Source organism: Balaenoptera ricei, chromosome 1 (assembly GCF_028023285.1).
Source record: "Balaenoptera ricei isolate mBalRic1 chromosome 1, mBalRic1.hap2, whole genome shotgun sequence".
NCBI classification, from domain to species: Eukaryota; Metazoa; Chordata; class Mammalia; order Artiodactyla; family Balaenopteridae; genus Balaenoptera; species Balaenoptera ricei.
The window spans coordinates 97,493,176-97,516,834 of record NC_082639.1 but is presented as its reverse complement, the minus strand read 5'-3'; the positions used below and the strand labels follow the sequence as shown (position 1 = coordinate 97,516,834).

The 23,659-nt window shown below is 37.9% G+C and overlaps 1 protein-coding gene across 1 annotated transcript in view; it reads right to left on the bottom strand.

Moving 5' to 3' along the window:
- The window catches only part of CD53 (CD53 molecule), a 31,899-nt gene extending 8,459 nt beyond the window's left edge, over positions 1–23,440 (bottom strand). The window contains exons 1-5 of the mRNA XM_059900991.1: positions 23,399–23,440; positions 5,580–5,659; positions 4,500–4,688; positions 2,365–2,439; positions 1,695–1,790 (exon numbers count right to left, since the gene is read on the bottom strand). Of these exons, the coding sequence (XP_059756974.1) occupies positions 1,695–1,790; positions 2,365–2,439; positions 4,500–4,688; positions 5,580–5,642 (423 nt within the window). The 5' untranslated portion in view covers positions 5,643–5,659; positions 23,399–23,440. The remainder of the gene's footprint in view (positions 1–1,694; positions 1,791–2,364; positions 2,440–4,499; positions 4,689–5,579; positions 5,660–23,398) is intronic.
- Positions 23,441–23,659: the final 219 nt, after the last annotated feature.

Here is a 23,659-nt window from a genome sequence, read left to right as displayed (position 1 = left end):
ATTGCTGGTGGGAATGAGAAATGGTACAGATGCTTTGGAAGAACATTTGGAGGTTTTTTACAAATTATACATACTTTCACCAAATGAACCAGCAATCATGTTCCTCGGTATTTATCCAAAGGAGTTGAAAAGTTATGTCCACAGAAAAAAAACTGCTCATGGATGATTATAGCAGCTTTATTCATAATTGCCAAAACTTGAAAGCAACCAAGATGTCCTTCAATAGGAGAATGAATAAGTAAACTGTGGTATATCCAGAAAATGGAATATTAACACTAAAAGTAAATGAGCTATCAAGCCATGAAAAGACATGGAGGGATCTTAAAAGTATATTAGTAAGTGGAAGAAGCCAGCTTGAAATGATTATATACAGTATGACTTCAACTATATGACATTCTGGAAAAGGCAAAACTATGGAGACAATAAAAAGATCAGTGGTTGCCAAGGATGAGGGTAGGAGGAGGTATAAATAGGCAGAGCACAGAGGATTTTTATGGTAGGGAAACTACTCTGTATGATATTATAATGATGCACATATGTCATTATAAATTTGTTCAAATGAATAGAATGTGCAACACCAAGAGTGAACCCTAATGTTAACTATGGACTTTGGGTGATAATTATGTGTCAATGTAGGCTCATTCTTCATTTAAAAAAATGTACCATTCTGGTGAGCGATTTGATAATGGGGGAGACTATGCATGTGTGGGAGTATATGGGAAATCTCTGTACCTCCCTCTCAGTTCTGTTGTAAACCTAAGACTGCTCTAAAAAAATAAAGTGTTTGTGAAAAAAGAACTTACCTTTATATTTAATTTTAAATGATATAATATCTATTATTTGCTTTAATAAATACTAGCAAAAAAAGCATAGAGGGTTAGCTAAAACACCATCGGCAACATGTTGACTATTGAAGCTTGGTGATATGTACCCAGAGATTCATTTTTCTATTATTCTCTTTTCTTTTGTATAAGTCTAGAAATTCTATAATAAGAAGGCTTCTAAACAGGATTTTTTTTTTTAAAAAAGGAAAGAAAAAGAAAGAATTGGGGATCCAGAAAGGTTAAGTGACTTTTCCAAGACCACCTAATCCTGGTCTCTGGGCTTTAATTCCTGTGCTATTTCTTTTACTCCACACTAAGCAGGCATAGCAGGGCCACAGGCGACTCCATGTGGTCATAATGGTATTGTCTGAGACACAAGCTATGCCAGTATCATGCTGGCTCCCTGACCCCAACACACCAAGGCAGGAATACCAATTTAATATATATGTTTGTTGGTGGGTTAGGGCATGAGGAATGGGGTGCTGGTGAGCTAGATAACAAGAATGATTTGGGATACTCAGGACTTCAAAAAAGATTTCTTGCATTAAACAATTTCTGTTTTCAGAAAAATTTTGGAAAATACATAAACGAATCCAGTATAACATGTTTGGGTCTTTCTTACATCTTAGTAGGGCTTTAAAAATGAGCCTGAGTGGGTGAAGGGTAAAAGAGAGAATGTAGACAACTTTGTACCAATCAAGCTGATTCCTGTGCTCTCCTGTTTGTGACAGCCAAGCATTATTCTGAACCTAGGGGCTGTGGACCTTAGATTCTGAAACTTTCATGAAAGGAAGACCCGTCTAGTCCCCAGGGACTGAGGTTGGAAAATTATGTCTGGGCTGAGCTGAGGAGGATTCCACTTGTACTCACAAATGACTGGATGGAGTCCCATGCCGCCTTGGTGCTGTTGTCTGAATAATATTGCTGGATGCTCTCAGTCAGACCCTCAGCCACATAGTCATTCAGCTGGGTGGGGCACATTCCAGCAGAGAAGACATTGTAAAAAGCAAGTGAGTTCAAGGAACAAGGAATTTCTAATGTAGGCTAATAAAATGGTTCCATCTGCTCCTCCCTTCCAAATGGTCTCCTCAGAACTAGGAAGTGAGGGGAGGGAGCTTATATATAGGAAGAAATGCTGAGGATGAGATGCCACTGAAGGAAGAAGTACACAGTGGTCTCTTGTCCGTCCAGAACTCTGGTTTTACAAAGGAGGAAAATGGACAATCAAAGCATGTGTTCTCTTAGGCACTGAGACAGATATTCTGTACTGCCAAACACATGGAGAAAAGTAAATAGGTAACTAGGAGGAAGATAAACTTGTTTTTTTACTGTTCTTCCTATTCATCCTTCAAAACACCACTCAAATGCAATCTCCTTCATGATTTTTTTTCTCTCCCCAATTGCAATTAATCCCTCTTTCCTTCATCCTTCTACTTTGATTCTAACTCTATTATAGGACTTATTTTGTGCCAATTTCTTCTCCACTGCACACTACCCACTCTTAGGAATACAGAAATGAGTTTTATTCTCTATAACTTACCTTCTGTTCATACACGAAGAGCAGGATGGCCAAGGTCACCTCAGCAAGGAGGATAATCAGCAGCAGGACAAAGAACTGGGGCAAAGCAGAGAGATGCTCACAGCACTGATCCTCATTCCTCCCCCACTTCTACTTCACCCTGGGAGCATCCAGGCATGTCTCTGCACATGTGCTGCAGGTTCTGTTCCTGCCTGTTCGAGCCTTCATAAGCTTTCTCTTGTTTTGTGAGGAATATTTGTTCTTTTCCTACAACTAGACTCCAAGACTCTAGAGGGCAGATCAGCTGTCTTCTAACTTTGTTCTCTTCTTCCCATTGTGCCTACTGAGTTACATGTGCATAATGAATAGGCAATACCATTTGTTGAATCAGTGAAGAAGTTTTGGCATCAGCCTATTGAAACAGAGCAAAAACTAGTAAACTAAACCATGTGTCTTTAGAGTTTGGGGCCTGGTCTTTTCGGCAAGCAAAGGGCTATTTTGGGGTGGAGGAAGGTGATGGTAGAGGTTGAGAATAGCCCTGTACAGATGGGGAGAAAAGGTGCTCTAATCATGGTTTTAACTCATATTTATCTCCAACTCTAGGTGCTTACGCTAATCACAATTAACAGAAAACACATTTTCACTTATTCACTTTCCTTCATTTTTTACCCCAACACAGAATTTGACTGCTGAAAACCTTTTTCCCAAGTCTATAATCTTCCATCTTTTGCCACTAGTCTGGGAACTATCTGAGAACAAGGACTTTCTTATTCTATCCTCCTTTTTTTTTCTTTTTTAATTAATTTATTTATTTTTGGCTGTATTGGGTCTTCGTTGCTGTGTGCCGGTTTCTCATTGCGGTGGCTTCTCTTGTTGCAGAGCATGGGCTCTAGGCGCACGGGCTTCAGTAGTCATGGCTCGTGGGGCTCTACAGTGAAGGCTCAGTAGTTGTGACACACGGGCTTAGTTGCTCTGCAACATGTAGGATCTTCCCGGACCAGGGCTCGAAGCCGTGCCCCCTGCATTGGCAGGTAGATTCTTAACTACTGTGTCACCAGGGAAGCCCTCTTATTCTATCTCTTGACTCCAGTTTAACAGTTGACCCATAACGGAAAGAAGATTAACCACATGACTTGAGGAAAAAGAAAGGTGATTGGGAATCCATATTTATGGATAGAGTGGTACTGTTATACCAAGCTCTGTTCTGAGCACACCAGAGAAATGAAGAGCTCTTCCTCCATAGATCTTACAGGAAAAACCTAAGTCTAAAGGTGCTCCTTAGGATAGGTAACTGACAGGGAGCAAGTGAAAAGCTTTAGCATCTCTCATGTTAGACCTCAATGGCTGCAGCCTAGGCCTTCACCCGGTTGGGTCACTCAAACTAAGGTGTATCTAGTGCAGATATCAGATAGGTAAGCATCCTCTGCCATTTTAGGAGGGTTACAGCACTCAGAAGAATCTAGAGACTATATTTTCCATCAGTTAGTGACTCTGAGTCAGATCCTGGAAATATATAATAATGTGAGGAGGATTTAGGCAGATGGATGACAGTTGATTTCAACCAGATATAAATAAGAAATGGGGGGGGGGATAAATTGGGAAATTGGGATAGACATAGAAACACTACTATAGATAAAATAGATAACTAATAAGAACCTGCTGTATAGCACAGGGAACTCTACTCAATACTCTGTAATGGCCTACATGGGAAAAGAATCTAAAAACAAAAAAAGAGTGGATATATGTTTATGTATAGCAGATTCACTTTCCTGTACACCCAAAACTAACACAACATTGTTAATCAATTATACTCCAATAAAAATTTTAAAAATAAAATAAAATAAATGATGAAATCTATAGAAAAAAAAGAAATAAAAGTTATGAAGGCAAATTATAATGACAAGGTCGTCATTAACAGTGTAACATGGATGTCAAGGAGGATAGCAATGCCCTCTCTTATCCATCCCTGGGACCCCAGTCAAAAACAAAATACTACTGGTCTAGACAGAGTGGACTGACCTGAGGTGCCAAATTTATGTTCCTATGATTTCCCTGCACTAATAGGTGAGCTGCCAGAAAACATCTTGCCTGTGGCTTAAGCCAAGGCATCATGTCACCCCACTTAGGACACCACATCAGCTGTGAGAGTAACTCACCGACATAAGCAGGCACTTATTCTCCTTGATGGATCCCATGCAGCCCAGGAAGGCAACCACCATGATAATGGAACCCACGATGACAAGCACATTGCCCAGCGTGAGGGAGGGGAGGTTATGGAAGAGCACTCCAAAGTTGTTATGGATCAGGAGGTAGATCCCAAAGCCCAAAATGCAACAGCCACAGAGCTGAAAGGAAGAATCACATAACACTCTGAAATAAAATGTGGTTCTTGAATATCTCCTCATACTCACTTAATTGAGATTAGAATCACCTTTTTCTATTGGTTCTACCCAACAAACTCTTTACTCAGATTTCCCCATGCACCTAGAAAAAAAGTTATCATCTCCTGGATGTCCCACTCATGCCTCATCTTACCCATATCAGATACCAGGGAAAGCTCATTCCTATGGGTAACACAGTATCTTCATGCATCAGATTCCCACTCTTGCTTCCAGATCCTCATGATTCAGATCTCTACTCCTTGTTCCCTCAGCTGCTTATATATGGTCTTCCCTTTGGAAACCACAACCATGTAAAGAGAATACCCTGGTTGAGAAGTTCATTTTTCTTGGCAGAAAACTAGAGAAGCCAAACTTTTAAGAATCTTCTCATAGAAACATGAGTACCAACCTATTCTATGTCTGAAATTCAATTGCTGAATCTGGTATAGTGACACCTCCCCAGAAAAGGTGACTTCCTTTTCAATCAGCTATTTTTTCCAGGGGGTCAGGTTTGGGCATTGGGGGAGCAAGAAAAAAAGAGCCATTCAATACAGAGAATGTAGAGTCTTAGGTTTCTCACCCATAGATGTCAGCAGTGAGCAGTAATAGCCTAAAGCTCCCAGAGAAACAGTATCCCCAACTGCACTGGTATCTTTCAATTTTGCAGGCTTATACTATGGCAGGATGGAAAGAGGGGAGAAAATTATCATTCCCTTCTTCTTAGGCTGGGTATACTGCACCTGACCTGGGCATGTGTGGGTTCCACTCCACACCAGGCTCTTCAGGAGAGGAGAGAGAAGTAGAGTGTAGCTAGGAAGAGGTGAGTTCAACCATGCTCAGAAGAGACAGACTTACCCAAAAGATCAAATTGAAGAAAAACAGGACATACTTCAGCAATTTCAAGCTACTCATGCCCATGCTGAGATATTCTTGCCCTAAAAAGTAGAAGGAAGAAAAGAGGACATAAGTGACCTGGCTCTGCAAAGTGGCACCAGAGATCAGAGGACACATATGTCCAGGGTTCAAAGATCTCCAGCATCACCTTGGGTTTGAGCTGTGAATCTTTTCTGGAAAGTTTCCCCAAACTTCTTGCTCTTTTAGTCTCTGAACTGAGGAACCAATTGTTTCATCTTGGACACTCACATTTGTTTCAATTCAGCAAGCTAAAGATGCTTAACCTTGAATTAAGCACTCTAGAAGTAAGCAATAGAGCCATTCTTAGAGGAGGGTGAGTCAGTGACACATACCAGGCCAGTGCTCAGGGACTGAAGGCAGCCCTGGGATCAGGGATAGGCTGGTCAATCAGCTGTGGAGAAAGTCAGTGACTTGATCCACCAGTTTCTTAAATACCCTGAGATGCATATACATTCTACATTTGGTCTATGAACTTCTCCACATGAAAACGGGGGGAACATATCTATGCCTTATTCATTCTTCTACTGAAGAAACATATATGGTGTTTTCTGTTCTAGGTGCTGTGGGAGATATAAACATGACTAAGCAATAGCTATCCTCCAGAAAATGTCAATCTTACAGCAGAGATAACACTGACCAACAAATATCCAGTGAAGAAACAAAAAGAGATTACAATGAGAGCTTGAATTCTTTAAAAATAGAATTTTGTTTTTCAGTGAGGACATCAGTATCCAAAGTCTGGTCCTCAATTCTAGAGATCCAGATACACAGTTTTGAATTTTCTCTCAGAAGTAATGAGTTTCTGTAGCATGACTCATATTTTAAAACTGCACATAAAACTGATATACAAAGCAAGAAAGTCAATTTATTGTTTTTTCTCCCATTAGAACTATGCTTTTTCTAGTGCATAGATTGCTTTTATAATCCATCATACCCTTGTTACAGTGTCAAGATACCCAGAAATCAGATGGTCTTAAGGGATGGTTCATTCAGGCTATAAATAAGCCTGATGAGCTACTTATGTTACATAATAGAGTAATCTTCTCTGTTAAAAAGGTCAAATACTTATATCTATCTCATACCATTTTCCTATTTCTTTATCTTGTCCTTCTCTTTTCCCTTCCTTCTTATCTTGACCCTCAGAATTATTCTTAATTGTTAATAATTACTTTAACCAAGTTAAAATAAAAGTGGATTTTAATTTTATTTGGAAATGCTTAGGAGGTAAAAAAAAATAAAAGTATGATGATTTATTACATAAGCTTTGAAGTCAAACTTGAAGTCAACTTTCACATATGCCACTGAACAGGTGTGTGAGATTTGTAAACCTACTTAACATTTCCAGTTACAATTTATCCCTGTGTAAAATGGGGTAATACTTATACATTATAGGGTAGAAGTAAAGGTTAAATCATCTTACCACAGAGACTGATATATGACCAGTACTCAATAAATGGAACCCAAGTTTATTTAGATGGAGTTGAGTATTTCCCAGGCCTCATAGTCAAGGGTTAGCTGCTCAAAAAGACTACACTCATTTGAATGTGTTCACTTGAATGTCACCTCCTTCATCAATCCAGCTGAAAATCTTTGTATTTCCATGGCAGTTAGTACTGTTCTTTGGGACTTGACAAATTCATCTTTCATTACTTGATATTGCCTGTGCAAAGAGCTATCATAAGGAATCTCAAAAATTTGGAGATAAGGACTGGTAAATTTCACATCTTAAGAGTTAAATTAATTAAAAATTCTAGCTAAACAAATAATTTATCCATAGATATATCTTAGTCTGGGAGATACTTGGTCAATGTACAGAGAAAAAAGAACAAAGCTGGGATTATAACCCTCCCAGACTTCACATGTACTATTGGGTTGGCCAAAAAGTTCTTTCAGGGTTTTCTATAAGATCTTATCCATAAGATCAATGCAAACTTACAGTAATCAAAACAGCATGGTATCGGCCCAAAAACAGATACATAGATCAATGGAACTGAATAGAGAGCCCAGAAATAAACCCATGCCCCTATGGTCAATTAATATATGGCAAAAGAGGCAAGAATACACAATGGAGAAAAGACAGTCTCTTCAAAAACTTGTGCTGGGAAAACTGGACAGCCACATGTAAAATAGAGAGGTTAGAACATTCTCTTACACCATATACAAAAATAAATGCAAAATGGTTTAATGACCTAAATGTAAGACCAGAAACTATAAAACTCCTAGAGCAGAACATAGGCTGAACACTCTCAACATAAATCATAGCAATATTTTCTTGCATCAGTCTCCTAAGGCAAAAGAAATAAAAGCAAAGATAAACAAATGAGACCTAATTGAAGTTAAAAGTTTTTGCACAGCAAAGGAAACCATCAACAAAATAAAAAAACAGCCTATGGGATGGGAGAAAATATTTGCAAATTATGAAACCAACAAGGGGTTAGTATCCAAAATATATAAACAGCTCATACAACTCAATATCAAAAACCAGATAATCCAATCAAAAATGGGCAGAAGACTTGAACAGACATTTTTCCAAAGAAGACATGCAGATAGATGGCTAACAGGCACATGAAAAGACACTCAGCATCACTAATTATTAGAGAAATGCAAATCAAAACCGCAGTGAGGTATCACCTCACATCTGTCAGAATGGCTGTCATCAAAAAGTCTACAAATAACAAATGTTGGCGAGGATGTGGAGAAAAGGGAACCCTTGTACACTGTTGGTGGGAATGTAAATTGGTGCAACCACTAAGGAACTATGGATTTTCCTCAAAAAACTAAAAATAGAACTACCATATTATATAGCAGTTCTACTCATGGTTATATACCCAGAAAAACCAAAAACTCTAATCCAAAAAGATAATTGCACCTTAATGTTCATAGCAGCACTATTGAAAATAGCCAAGACATGGAAGCAACCCAAGTGCCTATCAACAGACGATTGAATAAAGGAGATATTGAATTGAATAAAGAAATATATATATATTATATATATATATTAGCCATAAAAAAGAATGAAATACTGCCATTTGCAACAATGTGGATGGACCTAGAGAATACTGTGCATAGTTAAATAAGTCAGAGAAAGTCAAATACTATATGATATTGCTTGCATGTGGAATCTAAAAAATAATACAAATGAATGTATATGCAGAACAGAAACAGATTCATAGATATAGAAAAAAACTTGTGATTACCAAATGGGAGAGGGAAGACGGAGGAACAAATTAAAGGTATGGGATAACAGATACAAATTACTATATATAAAATAGATAAGCAGCAAGGATATACTGTATAGCACAGGGAATTATATCCATCATCTTGTAATAACCTATAATGGAGTATAATCTGCAAAAATACTAAATCACTATGCTGTACACCTGAAATAACACAATATTATAAATCAACTATACTTAAATAAAGAAAGAAAATCCATAGTACTTCTGTACATTAGCAACAAATAATCAGAAGTCAATTTTTAAAAAATACATTTACAATAGCATCAAACTATGAAATAGTTAGGAATTAATCTTACAAAAGATGTGAAACACCTACACACTGAAAACTAAAAAACAAAAACAAACATAAATAAACAAAAAAACATTGCTGAGAGAAATTGAAAAAGATATAAATAAATGGAGAGATATACCATGTACATGGGCTAAGAGACAGTGCTGTTAAAATGTCAATCCTTCCCAAATTTATCTATAGATTCATTGTAATTGCAATCAATGTCACAGCAGACTTCTTTGTAGACGTTCGAATATTGATTCTAAAATTCACTTGGGAATGCAAAGGTCTTAGAATAGCAAAAACAAATTTGATAAAGAACAAAGGTGGAGGACAAGCACTACCTGACTTTGCTACTTTCTATGAAGTTACAATAAAGAAGGCATAGTATTGGCATGAAGATAAACAAATAGATTAATGGAACAGAATAGAGAACTAGAGATACGTGAACAACTGATTTGCAACTAAGATACAAAGTTAATACAACAGAGAAAGGATATTTTTTCAACATGATACTGGAACAATTGGATATTGCAAATATGCAAAAAAAATTAATTTGGATACATATATCTCAAAAATTAAGTAAAAAAAAATAGATCATAGACCTAAACATAAAATCTACAACTATAATACTCCAGAAGAAAATATAGGAGAAAATATTTGCAACCTCGTTAGGCAAAGAATTCTCCGATAAGGTGCCAAAAGCAAAATCCATAAAAGAACTGATAAATTGGACTTCCATAAAATTTTAAAAAACTTCTGCTCTTCAAAAGATACTGTTAAGAGAATGAAAAGACAAGCCACAGATGAGGAGAAAATATTTCCAAATCACATATGAGATAAAGGGCTTCTATCCAGATTTCAAAAAGAGGTTATGGGAACTTCTGACTTATAGGAAGTAGGTCAGAAGCACAGGTAACAACCTGGGCTTGGGACTGGTATCTTAAGTGGAAGGAAGTCTTGTGGGACTGAGCCCTTTACTAATGGAATCTGATTCTATCTCTGGGTAGACAGTGTCAGAATTGAGTTGAATTCTTGGACACTCTGCTGGTCTCCAAGGATTGCTTGTTAGTGTGGGGAAGCCGCCACACACACATATATTGGAATTAGGTCCAGGAAGCTAATTTACAACCTAGAGCTCTAACAACAGGTGAATGGATAAATAAACAGTGGTATAACTATATAATGGTATACTACTCAGGAATAAAAAGGAATGAACTGTTGGTACACTCTAGAGCATAGATGAATCTCCAAATGATTAAAGTGAGTGAAAGAAGTGAGACAAAACAGGAGTACCTAATGTGTTATTACAGTTATATAACATTTTAGAAAATGAAAACTATAGCAATAGAAAGCAGATGGATGATTGCCTGGGGACTGGGGTAGAGGAGTATGGGGTGGGGTAAATAGAGGGGGAGCAGGGAAGGACAGGAAGAAGAGATCACAAAAGACTGTGAATAATCTTTTGTGAGTGATGAATATGTTTGTTACCTTGACTGTAGTGACGGTTATTTTTTTAATTTTTTTAGGTAGCTACTGTGTGCAGTCTGTATTCTTTTTCTATTGCTGTCACAACTTAGCATCTTTTTATTTTAATTAAAAAAAACTTTTTTTTATATAGCAGGTTCTTATTAGTCATCAATGTTATACACATCAGTGTATACATGTCAATCCCAATCGCCCAATTCATCACACCACCACACCCACCCCCCCACAACTTTCCCCCCTTGGTGTCCATACGTTTGTTCTCTACATCTGTGTCTCAATTTCTGCCCTGCAAACTGTTTCATCTGTACCATTTTTCTAGGTTCCACATACATGTGTTAATATACGATATTTGTTTTTCTCTTTCTGACTTACTTCACTCTGTATGACAGTCTCTAGATCCATCCACGTCTCAACAAATGACCCAATTTCGTTCCTTTTTATGGCTGAGTAATATTCCATTGTATATATGTACCACATCTTCTTTATCCATTCGTCTGTTGATGGGCATTTAGGTTGCTTCCATGACCTTGCTATTGTAAATAGTGCTGCAATGAACATTGGGGGGCATGTGTATTTTTGAATTGTGGTTTTCTCTGGGTATATGCCCAGTAGTGGGATTGCTGGATCATATGGTAATTCTATTTTTAGTTTTTTAAGGAACCTCCATACTGTTCTCCATAGTGGCTGTATCAATTTACATTCCCACCAACAGTGCAAGAGGGTTCCCTTTTCTCCACACCCTATCCAGCATTCGTTGGTTGTAGATTTTCTGATGAAGCCGATTCTAACTGGTGTGAGGTGATACCTCATTGTAGTTTTGATTTGCATTTCTCTAATAATTACTGATGTTGAGCAGGTTTTCATGTGCTTCTTGGCCATCTGTATGTCTTCTTTGGAGAAATGTCTATTAAGGTCCTCTGCGCATTTTTGGATTGGGTTGTTTGTTTTTTTAATATTGAGCTACATGAGCTGTTTATATATTTTGGAGATTAATCCTTTGTCCGTTGATTCATTTGCAAATATTTTCTCCCATTCTGACAGTTGTCTTTTCATCTTTTTATGGTTTCCTTTGTTGTGCAAAAGCTTTGAAGTTTCATTAGGTCCCATTTGTTTATTTCTGTTTTTATTTCCAATACTCTAGGAGGTGGATCAAAAAAGATCTTGCTGTGATTTATGTCAAAGAGTGTTCTTCCAATGTTTTCCTCTAAGAGTTTTATAGTATCCAGTCTTACATTTAGGTTTCTAATCCATTTTGAGTTTATTTTTGTGTATGGTGTTAGGGAGTGTTCTAATTTCATTCTTTTACATGTAGCTGTCCAGTTTTCCCAGCACCACTTGTTGAAAAGACTGTCTTTTCTCCATTGTATATCCTTGCCTCCTTTGTCATAGATTAGTTGACCATAGGTGTGTGGGTTTACCTCTAGGCTTTCTATCTTGTTCCATTGATCTATATTTCTGTTTTTGTGCCAGTACCATATTGTCTTGATTACTGTAGCTTTGTAGTATAGTCTGAAGTCAGGGAGTCTCATTCCTCCAGCTCCGTTGTTTTCCCTGAAGACTGCTTTGGCTATTCGGAGTCTTTTGTGTCTCCATACACATTTTAAGATTTTTTATTCTAGTTCCATAAAAAATGCCATTGGTAATTTGATAGGGATTGCACTGAATCTGTAGATTGCTTTGGGTAGTATAGTCATTTTCATAATATTGATTCTTCCAATCCAAGAACATGGCATATCTCTCCATCTGTTGGTATCATCTTTAATTTCTTTCATCAGTGTCTTATAGTTTTCTGCATATAGGTCTTTTGTCTCCCTAAGAAGGTTTATTCCTAGGTATTTTATTCTTTTTATCACAATAGTAAATGGGAGTGTTTCCTTAATTTCTCTTTCAGATTTGTCATCATTAGTGCATAGGAATGCAAGAGATTTCTGTGCATTAATTTTGTATCCTGCAACTTTACCAAATTCATGGATTAGCTCTAGTAGTTTTCTGGTGGCATCTTTAGGATTCTCTACGTATAGTATCATGTCATCTGCAAACAGTGACAGTTTTACTTCTTTTTTTCCAATTTGTATTCCTTTTATTTCTTTTTCTTCTCTGATTGCTGTGGCTAGGACTTCCAAAACTATGTTGAATAATAGCTGTGAGAGTGGATATCCTTGTCTTGTTCCTGATCTTAGAGGAAATGCTTTCAGTTTTTCACCATTGAGAATGATGTTTGCTGTGGGTTTGTCGTCCATGGCCTTTATTATGTTGAGGTCAGTTCCCTCTATGCCCACTTTCTGGAAAGTTTTTATCATAAATGTGTGTTGAATTTTGTCAAAAGCTTTTTCGGCATCTACGGAGATGATCATATGGTTTTTATTCTTCAATTTGTTAATATGGTGTATCACATTGATTGATTTGCGTATATTGAAGAGCCTTGCATTGCTGGGATAAATCCCACTTGATCATGGTGTATGATCCTTTTAATGTGCTGTTGGATTCTGTTTGCTAGTATTTTGTTGAGGATTTTTGCATCTATATTCATCAGTGATATTGGTCTGTAATTTTCTTTTTTTGTAGTATCTTTGCCTGGTTTTGGTATCAGGGTGATGGTGGCCCCATAGAATGAGTTTGAGAGTGTTCCTTCCTCTGCAATTTTTTGGAAGAGTTTGAGAAGGATGAGTGTTAGCTCTTCTCTAAATGTTTGAGAGAATTCACCTGTGAAGCCATCTGGGCCTGGACTTTGGTTTGTTGGAAGATTTTTAATCACAGTTTAAATTTTATTACTTGTGATTGGTCTGTTCATATTTTCTATTTCTTCCTGGTTCAGTCTTGGAAGGTTATATCATTCTAAGAATTTGTCCATTTCTTCCAGGTTGTCCATTTTATTGGCATAGAGTTGCTGGTAGTAGTCTCTTAGGATGCTTTGTATTCCTGCGGTGTCTGTTGTAACTTCTCCTTTTTCATTTCTGATATTTTTGATTTGAGTCCTCTCCCTCTTTTTCTTGATGAGTCTTGCTAATGATTTATCAATTTTGTTTATCTTCTCAAAGAACCAGCTTTTAGTTTTATTGATCTTTGCTATTGTTTTCTTTGTTTCTACTTCATTTATTTCTGCTTTGATCTTTATGATTTCTTTCCTTCTGCTAACTTTGGGTTTTGTTTGTTCTTCTTTCTCTAGTTCCTTTAGGTGTAAGGTTAGATTGTTTATTTGAGATTTTTCTTTTTTCTTGAGGTAGGCTTGTATAGCTATAAATTTCCCTCTTAGAACTGCTTTTGCTGTATCCCATAGGTTTTGGATCATCGTGTTTTCATTGTCATTTGTCTCTAGGTATCTTTTGATTTCCTCTTGGATTTCTTCAGTGATCTCTTGGTTATTTAGTAACATAGTTTTTAGCCTCCATGTGTTTGTGTTTTTTATGTTTTTTCCCCTGTAACTGATTTCTAATCTCATAGTGTTGTGGTCAGAAAAGATGCTTGATATGATTTCAATTTTCTTAAATTTACTGAGGCTTGATTTGTTACCCAGGATGTGATCTATCCTGGAGAATGTTCCATGCGCACTTGAGAAGAAAGTGTAATCTGCTGTTTTTGGATGGAATGTCTAATAAAATCAATTAAATCTATCTGGTCTATTGTGTCATTTAAAGCTTCTGTTTCCTTATTTATTTTCATTTTGGATGATCTGTCCATTGGTGTAAGTGAGGTGTTAAAGTCCCCCACTGTTATTGTGTTACTGTCAATTTCCTCTTTTACAGTGGTTAACAGTTGCCTTATGCATTGAGGTGCTCCTATGTTGGGTGCATATATATTTATAATTGCTATATCTTCTTCTTGGATTGATTCCTTGATCATTATGTAGTGTCCTTCCTTGTCTCTTGTAACATTCTTTATTTTAAAGTCTATTTTATCTGATATGAGTATAGCTACTCCAGCTCTCTTTTGATTTCCATTTGCATGGAATATCTTTTTCCATCCCTTCCCTTTCAGTCTGTATGTGCCCCTAGGTCTGAAGTGGGTCTCTTGTAGACAGCATATATATGGGTCTTGTTTTTGTATCCATTCAGCAAGCCTGTGTGTTTTGGTTGGAGCATTTAATCCATTCACGTTTAAGGTAATTATCGATATGTATGTTCCTATGATCATTTTCTTAATTATTTTGGGTTTGTTTTTGTAGGTCCTTTTCTTCTCTTGTGTTTCCCACTTAGAGAAGTTCCTTTAGCATTTGTTGCAGAACTGGTTTGGTGGTGCTGAATTCTCTTAGCTGTTGCTTGTCTGTAAAGCTTTTGATTTCTCCATCGAATCTGAATGAGATCCTTGCCGGGTAGAGTAATCTTGGTTGTAGGTTCTTCCCTTTCATCACTTTAAGTATATTATGCCACTCCCTTCTGGCTTGTAGAGTTTCTGCTGAGAAATCAGCTGTTAACCTTATGGGAGTTCCCTTGTATGTTATTTGTCGTTTTTCCCTTGCTGCATTCAATAATTTTTCTTTGTCTTTAATTTTTGCCAATTTGATTACTATGTGTCTCTGCATGTTTCTCCTTGGGTTTATCCTGTATGGGACTTGCTGCGCTTCCTGGACTTGGGTGGTTATTTCCTTTCCCATGTTAGGGAAGTTTTTGACTATAATCTCCGTAAATATTTTCTCTGGTCCTTTCTCTCTCTCTTCTCCTTCTGGGACCCCTATAATGTGAATGTTGTTGTGTTTAATGTTGTCCCAGAGGTCTCTTATGCTGTCTTCATTTCTTTTCATTCTTTTTTCTTTATTCTGTTTCTCAGCAGTGAATTCCACCATTCTGTCTTCCAGGTCACTTCTCCGTTCTTCTGCCTCAGTTATTCTGCTATTGATTCCTTCTAGTGTAGTTTTCATTTCAGTTATTGTATTATTCATCTCTGTTTGTTTGTTCTTTAATTCTTCTAGGTCTTTGTTAAACATTTCTGGCATCTTCTCAATCTTTGCCTCCATTCTTTTTCCGAGGTCCTGGATCATCTTCACTATCATTATTCTGAATTCTTTTTCTGGAAGGTTGCCTATCTCCACTTCATTTGGTTGTTTTTCTGGGGTTTTATCTTGTTCCTTCATCTTGTGTATAGCCCTCTGCATTTTCATCTTGTCTATCTTTCTGTGAATGTGGTTTTAGTTTCACAGGCTGCAGGATTGTAGTTCTTCTTGCTTCTGCTGTCTGCCCTCTGGTGGATGAGGCTATCTAAGAGGCTCATGCAAGTTTCCTGATGGGAGGTAATGGTGGTGGGTAGAGCTGACTGTTGCTCTTCAGTTTTTTTTTTTAGAGGAAAATTTACAACTTTATTTTATTTTATTTTTTTGTATTAAAGTATTGTTAATTTACAGTGTTTGTAGTTATGGTTTTATGCATGTATACATATGTTAAAAGGTCCTTCCTAATTTGCTCCTGTCCATCTCTCCAAATTCATTGCAACGTTCTCAGTCTTATACTTTAAAATCTAGCAAGTAACATTGAATACTTTTCTCCATGCTTCCTTCCTTACCTTTGCTCAGCAGTCCTTTGCTGGAATTTGCCCCTTTCTTTCCCTCTGACCCCTTAATTAGGTTAGCTACTAATCATCCTGGGACTCAGCTCCCTAGACTGTCAGCTTCTTGAGGGATTCAACTTTGAATCCTCGAGGCCTAACACAGTACCTAATTACACTAAAAAAGTAAGATGGTTGAATGAACAAATGACTGGAACTTTGCTCATTAACTCTAAATAATCTGGTGTAGTGGAATGAACATGACACTGCAGAGTGAGGAGCTTTGGGCTTGAGATTTATTGTGCCATTAAACTAATTTTTTAGACATGGAAAATAACCAACCCAGAAGAAAATTGGACCAGATGCCTCCTAGAGTCACCTCATGTCCAATATCTTCAGATCCTGTGACAGCTGCTTCAGGACCTTGTAATCTATTGTCCACAGAGCATCAACTAATGAGGTGCCCACAAATCTGCAGATATCCCCACTGATTCTTTCCTTCACAGACAGGAAAAAGAACCTCTTTCTCCTTCCTGATTTTCCACTTAGACTTGCACCAAACTGAAGGAGAAAAGCCGCCCATTTTGTGAAGATCATTATTACTTTTACCATATACAACAATGAACCCAGCTTGTACATAAATCAAGAGAGAACGTCACATAAATCAAGAGAGAATTCCCCTTTCCTTTCTTCACTGTAGCTGGTCAGTTATTGAGTTCCCACCCCTTCCAACCCCACCGGAAAAACTGACACCCCTCTGCAGTCAAAATCTGTGACTCATGTGGCCCTGTGAAGAAAGTCCCTGACGTCAGCTTCCAGGAAACCTCTGTGACTGAACTGCAGTTAATTGCAGCACCTCCCACACCCGATGTGGAGGCCAGGGAGGAAGTTCACCCTTTACTAATTTTCCTCCAAGCAAAGAGCTCAGGCTGTTAAGCTGTCTCATGGATTTCTAGTTCAGTCTCTTTCTTTTCTTTAACCCATACTTGCAGGTCATCTAATACAGTCTTGAAGGTAATCAAGCTTAGAAGTGGCTAAAGTTGGACAGAAGTTCCAAGAAACTATCAATTCTTGCTCTCCAGCCTTATATGATCCACTTTTAGATTTGGAGCCACAGCAAGACAGCTTTGGTGTTACACGGACTGTTAGATTTATGAGATGTTAATAAATATTCCTCAAACAAAAAAACCCAAACAAAACCATAGGGAGTGAGGGGAATCCATGGTCAATAATTTTGGAAGTGAGATTAAATAAAAATAAAACATAAAATAATAAACAGTTTTTTAAATGAGTGACTTCTGTGAAAACTGATATATACTAACGTACATTGTGGGTGTCTAAGAGAAAAGTCTACTTATATAACTACAAACCTATTCATATATTACAGATTACTTATTAACAGCTCAGAGAACATAGTGTTCCATGGAAAACAGTTTGACAAACACTAGTAATGGACGCGGGCAGGTTTAGTTTTGAATTCTAGCAGTGGAAAATGTGATAAAACGTTAATATTTGAGAAATCTGAAATACCAAAATGGAGAGACAGTCTAGAAAATACTTGCCTGCACTCTTCAAGAATATCAGCTTCCTTAATCTCTCTAACTTTTCCAATTTCCTCATCTTTAAAATGGTGATTCATTAATACATACCTCATAGGTTGTTCTGAAAGTTAAATGAGATAATATTTCCTGGATGGTTCAGTATCAGGGTGCCTGGTTCAGTGAAAACTGAGGAAAAGATCAAGTTCAGAGCCTCCCTAACAGTCCATTCTTAAGGGTGACTCTGAAATTTCTGCTAGATTTTCAGGAATAAAACACATTAGGTGCCAGAAGGCCTTTTTAGTATCCTTTGCTTGTTTCATTTTTTGTAAATATCTTTTAAAAAAAGTTTCGTGTGTTCTTGTGAAAAAATTTAAACCATAAAGAGAGTACAAAGAAGAAAGCATAAAATCTTCTGAAACTCCACATCCCAGAGATAACCACCATTAACATTTTTGGTGAACATCTTTCCAGACATTTCTTGATATACAGATCTATTTGCTAATTTACATAGAAGAACATGTAATGTTCTTACATCCAGCAAGGTAATTATTGGCTTCCCATTTATTCCTACACAGAATCTGTGGAGGTCTTTAATTCATTGCTGAACAATATTGGGAGCATTATTAACATAAGTTTTTTCTAAATAGGAAAGGAAATCTGTTCTGCATGAGGGCCCCCAAATTATGGCCGTCTTGACAAAATAAATTTAGATAAATGATATAGTTCACTGAACTCTGCAAAATGCCAAGCTCTTCATAAATAAATTTTATTTATAATCCTCATATCAACCTCGTAACTTAGGTGTCAATAGCCCCACTTTTAAAACAGGAAGTCCAAGACACAGACAGCCTATGTAACTGGCACAAGATCACCCAGCTAATAATCAGCAACGACAGGGCACAGGCCAAGGTCTTTCAGTCTCCCAAGCCTACATTCCTTCCATTGTCCCAGGCTCCGAGTTCTTACCTCCCACTTCCCAACTCAACTCCCCCCACTGCAATGTGATGAGCCTCCAGGAGGACTCCTTCCATCTTTCACAGTTTGAACCCCTGTGAGCAGTGGCTGAGGTAGGATGTGGGTTTTGCATGTATGTCTATTCATGGAGTAATAAGCAGTTACAGGGGGAAGGGTGATACTAAAATTAAACCAAATCAAACCATCAACTTTCATGCATTAGTTTCCTCTCACCTCTCCATAACTTTGTCAAAGGAATGTGTCTGTCATCTTATTCTTCCCTGAAATTGTGTTCCGGTGAAAATTTCCTTTCAAGGCTGTTCTCAAGGGAGAGGAACTGGTGATTTATAAAAGAGAGAAAGAAGGAAGAAGCAAAGAGAAGAGAAAAAATGAGGAAAAACAAATCCAGATGATCTTGGGGGTCTCATTTTCCTCCATTTGAGAGCTTAGGAAGATGATCACTCAACAGAAAAATCATAGATGTTCCTAGCAGCTGAGCTGAGACAGGGACTTATATAACAAGGCCTCTCTGTAAATCAGGAACGGTTCCACAAAACAGTTACCATTGTTCCAGAGTCAGTGGACTAGTGGTTCTCTTTCCTTAGCATAAAATGTGTAGAATTTTGCTGTGGAGGGTCCCTGTCCTAGAGACCTGTCCATGGTGTGTTCAGGCAAGCTCTGCCCACAGTGGACAAGGCTCTCTGTGGGATAACGAAAGCCGTTTCTGTGATATTCCTATCAAAAGTTGGAAGAGCCTGAATCTAGTCACAAGGAAACATCAGAAATACCAAAATGGAGAGACATTCTAGAAAATACTTGCCTGTACTCTTCAAGAATATCAACGTCATGAAACACAAAGAAAGACACAGGAACCGTTCCAGATAGGAGACTAGAGAGACGACGGTGAAAAACAATGTATGATCAGAGATTTCCCTTTGCTGTAAAAAATATTAGTGGGCAATTGGTGGAATCTGAATAAAATCTATAGAGTGGTAATAGTATTGTATCAGTGTTAAAATCTTGATTTTGATCATTGTAAAGTGGATATATAAGAGGATGTTTTCGTTTGTAGAAAATACACACTAAAACACTTAAGGGGAAAAGATATCATGTCAGCAAATGAGAAAGCTGGAGGATAAAGAAAATGTGATAAAACGTTAATATTTGAGAAATCTGAATGAAGGGGGTTCAGAAATTCTTGGTATTGTTTTTGTAACTTTTCTGTAAGTACAAATTTTTGTCAAAATTAAAGGTAAAAAAAAAAAAGTTGAACATAAGTAAATGATCTGAAGGATTCCTATCTTGAAATCATTACGATTTAAGTCCCTCATGGTATAAATACTGCGATTCTACAATAACTATTTTTAGAAGAATAAACCATGGGATAATTCTTTAAGGCCTCTATTTGTTCCTAATATAGAGTAAATATTAAGCCATGAGTTCAAATTTACTTGAACAAATTTTAAAAGATGTGAGTTATCAAAATCATTTCTCACCTTTATTCTTCAATCTAGTTCTCCTGAAATATAAAATGTCAAACAAAAGTTTGACAAATTAAATAAATATTAAATACTTGATTTGTTAGCATATTGATTTCAGATCATCTGGATTTATAGTTAAGTTGTATTTTCATGTCTACCTATGTTAAAAAGCACTGGAAACTTCTTTATGTGAACAAATAACACAGTTTAATGATGCCTATTTAAAAAGAAGTCTATAAGAAAAAGGTGTATAGTGTAGTGTGGAGAAAAGAACATTTCACAGAGACTCAGGAAACATTCTAGATAACTAGTTAAGTAATTTTATGACTTTGGACAAGTCACCTGACCTGAAAAATACACAAATTGGAACGTTATAATAGCAAAACAGGGCTCCCACTATGAGTTGGACATTTTATTTAAGCTTAAATAATCTCTAAGTTCCCTTTAAGTATCAACATTCTAACACTTGGAATATAGTGCATTTATTTTAAATGGTTATGGAAATGTATCATTGTGGCTGAACAACTTTTGGCCATAGCTAGGATGTATTGTTGCTACTGCTTGGGGAGGAACTCTACTGTGAAATGGGAAATGAATAGAGGAATTGCCTCTATATCCCAACACAGAGATGGACAGCCTGAGGGCTCACCCACTGGCTTTGGAAAAACGTTATCTTCCTCTTTCTGAAGGCCTACTTCCAGATGGCCTTCCCAAACTGACCACCCAACCTACAGTTGCAATCCTCTCCTCCTCTGTCCTAGCAGCCACCCTGGAGGCCCACTCTGCAGAGCTGTCTAATGTCTCTGCATTACTCTGCTTCAGTGCTCTGCACCTGCAGTGGCAGCTGGGTCCTGGAGGTTCCTGAAGGCAGGTGTCCAGTCTCTAGGCCCATGGTGATCTGCACAAATTGGACGCTCACTCGGTACAGGAAGTACTGTAGGCTGACTAATTCAGGAACATAAACCAAACCATCCTAACTAAATCAACACAGCATTTCCGGAAACAGAAGCTGAGAGAAAGAGAATGGCTGCAACCTCGCAAAAAGCTCCACCTTTCACTTAAATCTAGGGGGAAAACCTAGGTTGAAGAAGAAGAAATCTGACTCTCACCCTCATTTCAAGCCACATTCCATCAAGCCTGTCAAGTGGAGGTTTCAGGCATAGCTCCGTCCAGGGCTGGGCTTGGGACCCTCCTGGTTAGAGATCTTGCTTTCCACTTTCAGGTGTTGGGGTTCTAGAAATAAGTAGGAGAAATTTCCTACTTCCTGTGGTCCTGCAACCATGGTTTGTTATAGTCCAATCTCATTTGCTTACTCTCATTTCTAGCATGCCTGGGTGTTCACATTTCTTTGAGTTTGCATACACTGTGTCTTGTCTGAAATGCCATTACCCCCAGTCTCCATAGCAAACTCATCCTTCCTTGAAAATGAACCCAAGCAGTCACCTCTCCCAGGGAGTCTTTGGCACACTCCTGAACTCCTACATTTTGTGCACACGCTTGCTCCATTATAGAAAAGATCACATTGTGTCATATTTGTGTATTGCTGTGTCTGTCCTTCATGTTACTCTACAAATGCTTTGAAATTGTTAACCACATCAGTTATCCTCGGGTCTCCAGTGCTTAGCATATGCCTAGCTGCTGGCATGTTACAAAGTAGGAGTGAGGAAGGTTAAACAGACCTCAGGTCCTAGTCTGAAGCCCTCTGCACGGTCAGAAGTCAACCTGAAGACATAAGAAACTACAGACCAACAGAGTTTGAGGTTTCCAGTGTGTGTCTCTTGTCAATTACCAAATGCAAGGTCACTTAGATAGTAGTAGATGTAAAAGGTTGGGCTTTGAATCATTCCTTGCTGGTATAAAGATGTCCAATCCTTTCATTTAAAGGTTAAATACTCTAATTGGCCCACACAGGAAACATCACAGGAAATCATGTTTCAGTTCAGCCTCTGCTCTAATTCAACCACAATTTCAAAATAGTGCAGATTCTGGTAGAGATTGAGAAAGCAAAACTTCTTTGTTTAGCCAGCAGCTAAGATTCTGCTTTTGCTCGGTTCTCTTCCAAAGCCCTTGCATACATATCTGATATTTCTTATCTCCCAAGGGAGTTCCTTAAGGGCAAGATTGTTTGCTGGACAAATATCTTCCTTCTACTTTGCCCCCTTCCTCCCAGGCACAGTGCCTGGCCCTAGGAGGTACTTAACATCTGATTATTAAATTAATTCATTAAAAAGTCTAGTCTTTATTTTTTAAATTCAAAGCACAATAACCCCTGAGGTACTTTGGGGATCTAGAGCCCTTTTCCCCATTCCCATGCCTCATTGTTAGGTGGGTGAGTATGGTTCTAGGGGACTTTGCTCTCCATTCCCAGTAAGATCCTTGCAAATATTGGAAGGAGAAAGTTTTCATCTAGAGTTCCCTGTGGTAACCTTACCCCCAGTGACTATAGTGGTTACAGAAAGCCAGGACCAAAGCTTAGCTATCACTTTCTGAGTCCATAAGACCTCAGTTATAAGTTATGGGGCCTGAATTAGAAATCATTGCAATATCAAGTTTGTTTTGCAAGTCATGCAAAGTTGGTGCATGTCATATTATATTTATCAATATTCTTGTTTTGAATACTAAGGATAATTTTATTTGGGGGAAACCTGAGGATCACAGTGGTCTTCCTGCCCTTTAAAAACAACCAATCTAAGCATCTCTTAGTGGTGTCTAGCTTTTACTTCTCAAAATACAGGTTCTGAGCATATCCTGTGTCCTTGACTCTGAGCTGGGTATTATGATTTATAGCAGTCCTTCTGTTTAGTGTCTCTAGGAATCACAGTGGGAGTCACTAACTTTACTTTTGAAAATTTCTCAAATGAAGAAGATCTGCATCTCCCAGCTGCCATTTAAAATAGCTATGACTGTTGGTTCTCTGCTCACTTTAAAATCACAAGACAAATCTTCTGAAGACCAGCGCATGTAGGAAATCTCCCCAGCTTCATCTTGTACAGATGGCTCTGGTCAACAGAAATGACCAGACGGAGAAATTCAAGTTCTGAAGCAATTTAAGCACATAAATGCCCTGACCCAAAGAGATATCAGATAATGGGAATCTGGTTAATTGAAACTCCTTCCGACCTGATTGCCTTTTGAGGGTCACTAGAATCTTGTTCATAATTTTACTACCTGCAGTAAATATTTGCAAAAGTTTCAGGAAATTGTAAAGTTACTAGAGAGGTATATAGAGACTCCTAAGAAGATACCCTAGCCCACATAATATGGTTCAGGTCTCTGCTCTCAAACCAAATTAAAATATCACCAATCTTACCTTTTGCAGACTCTTTTCCTCAGTCCTTTAGGCAGAATTGGTGATTATCAACGAGGCGCCGAGACAAGACTGGTGACACGGATGTCGGGGCTATTTGTGTAAAAGGAGAAGTGAAGGGGGAATAAATGTGATCACACTGTGACGACAGGAAGCCCAGATGAGGAGACGGAGGAAGTGGGGCTGGGCCCGCCCTCTTTAGCCTCAAAGATACAATCCTTCCCCCGTGGGTTTTAGAAGCTTACTCTACAACCCACCCAAATG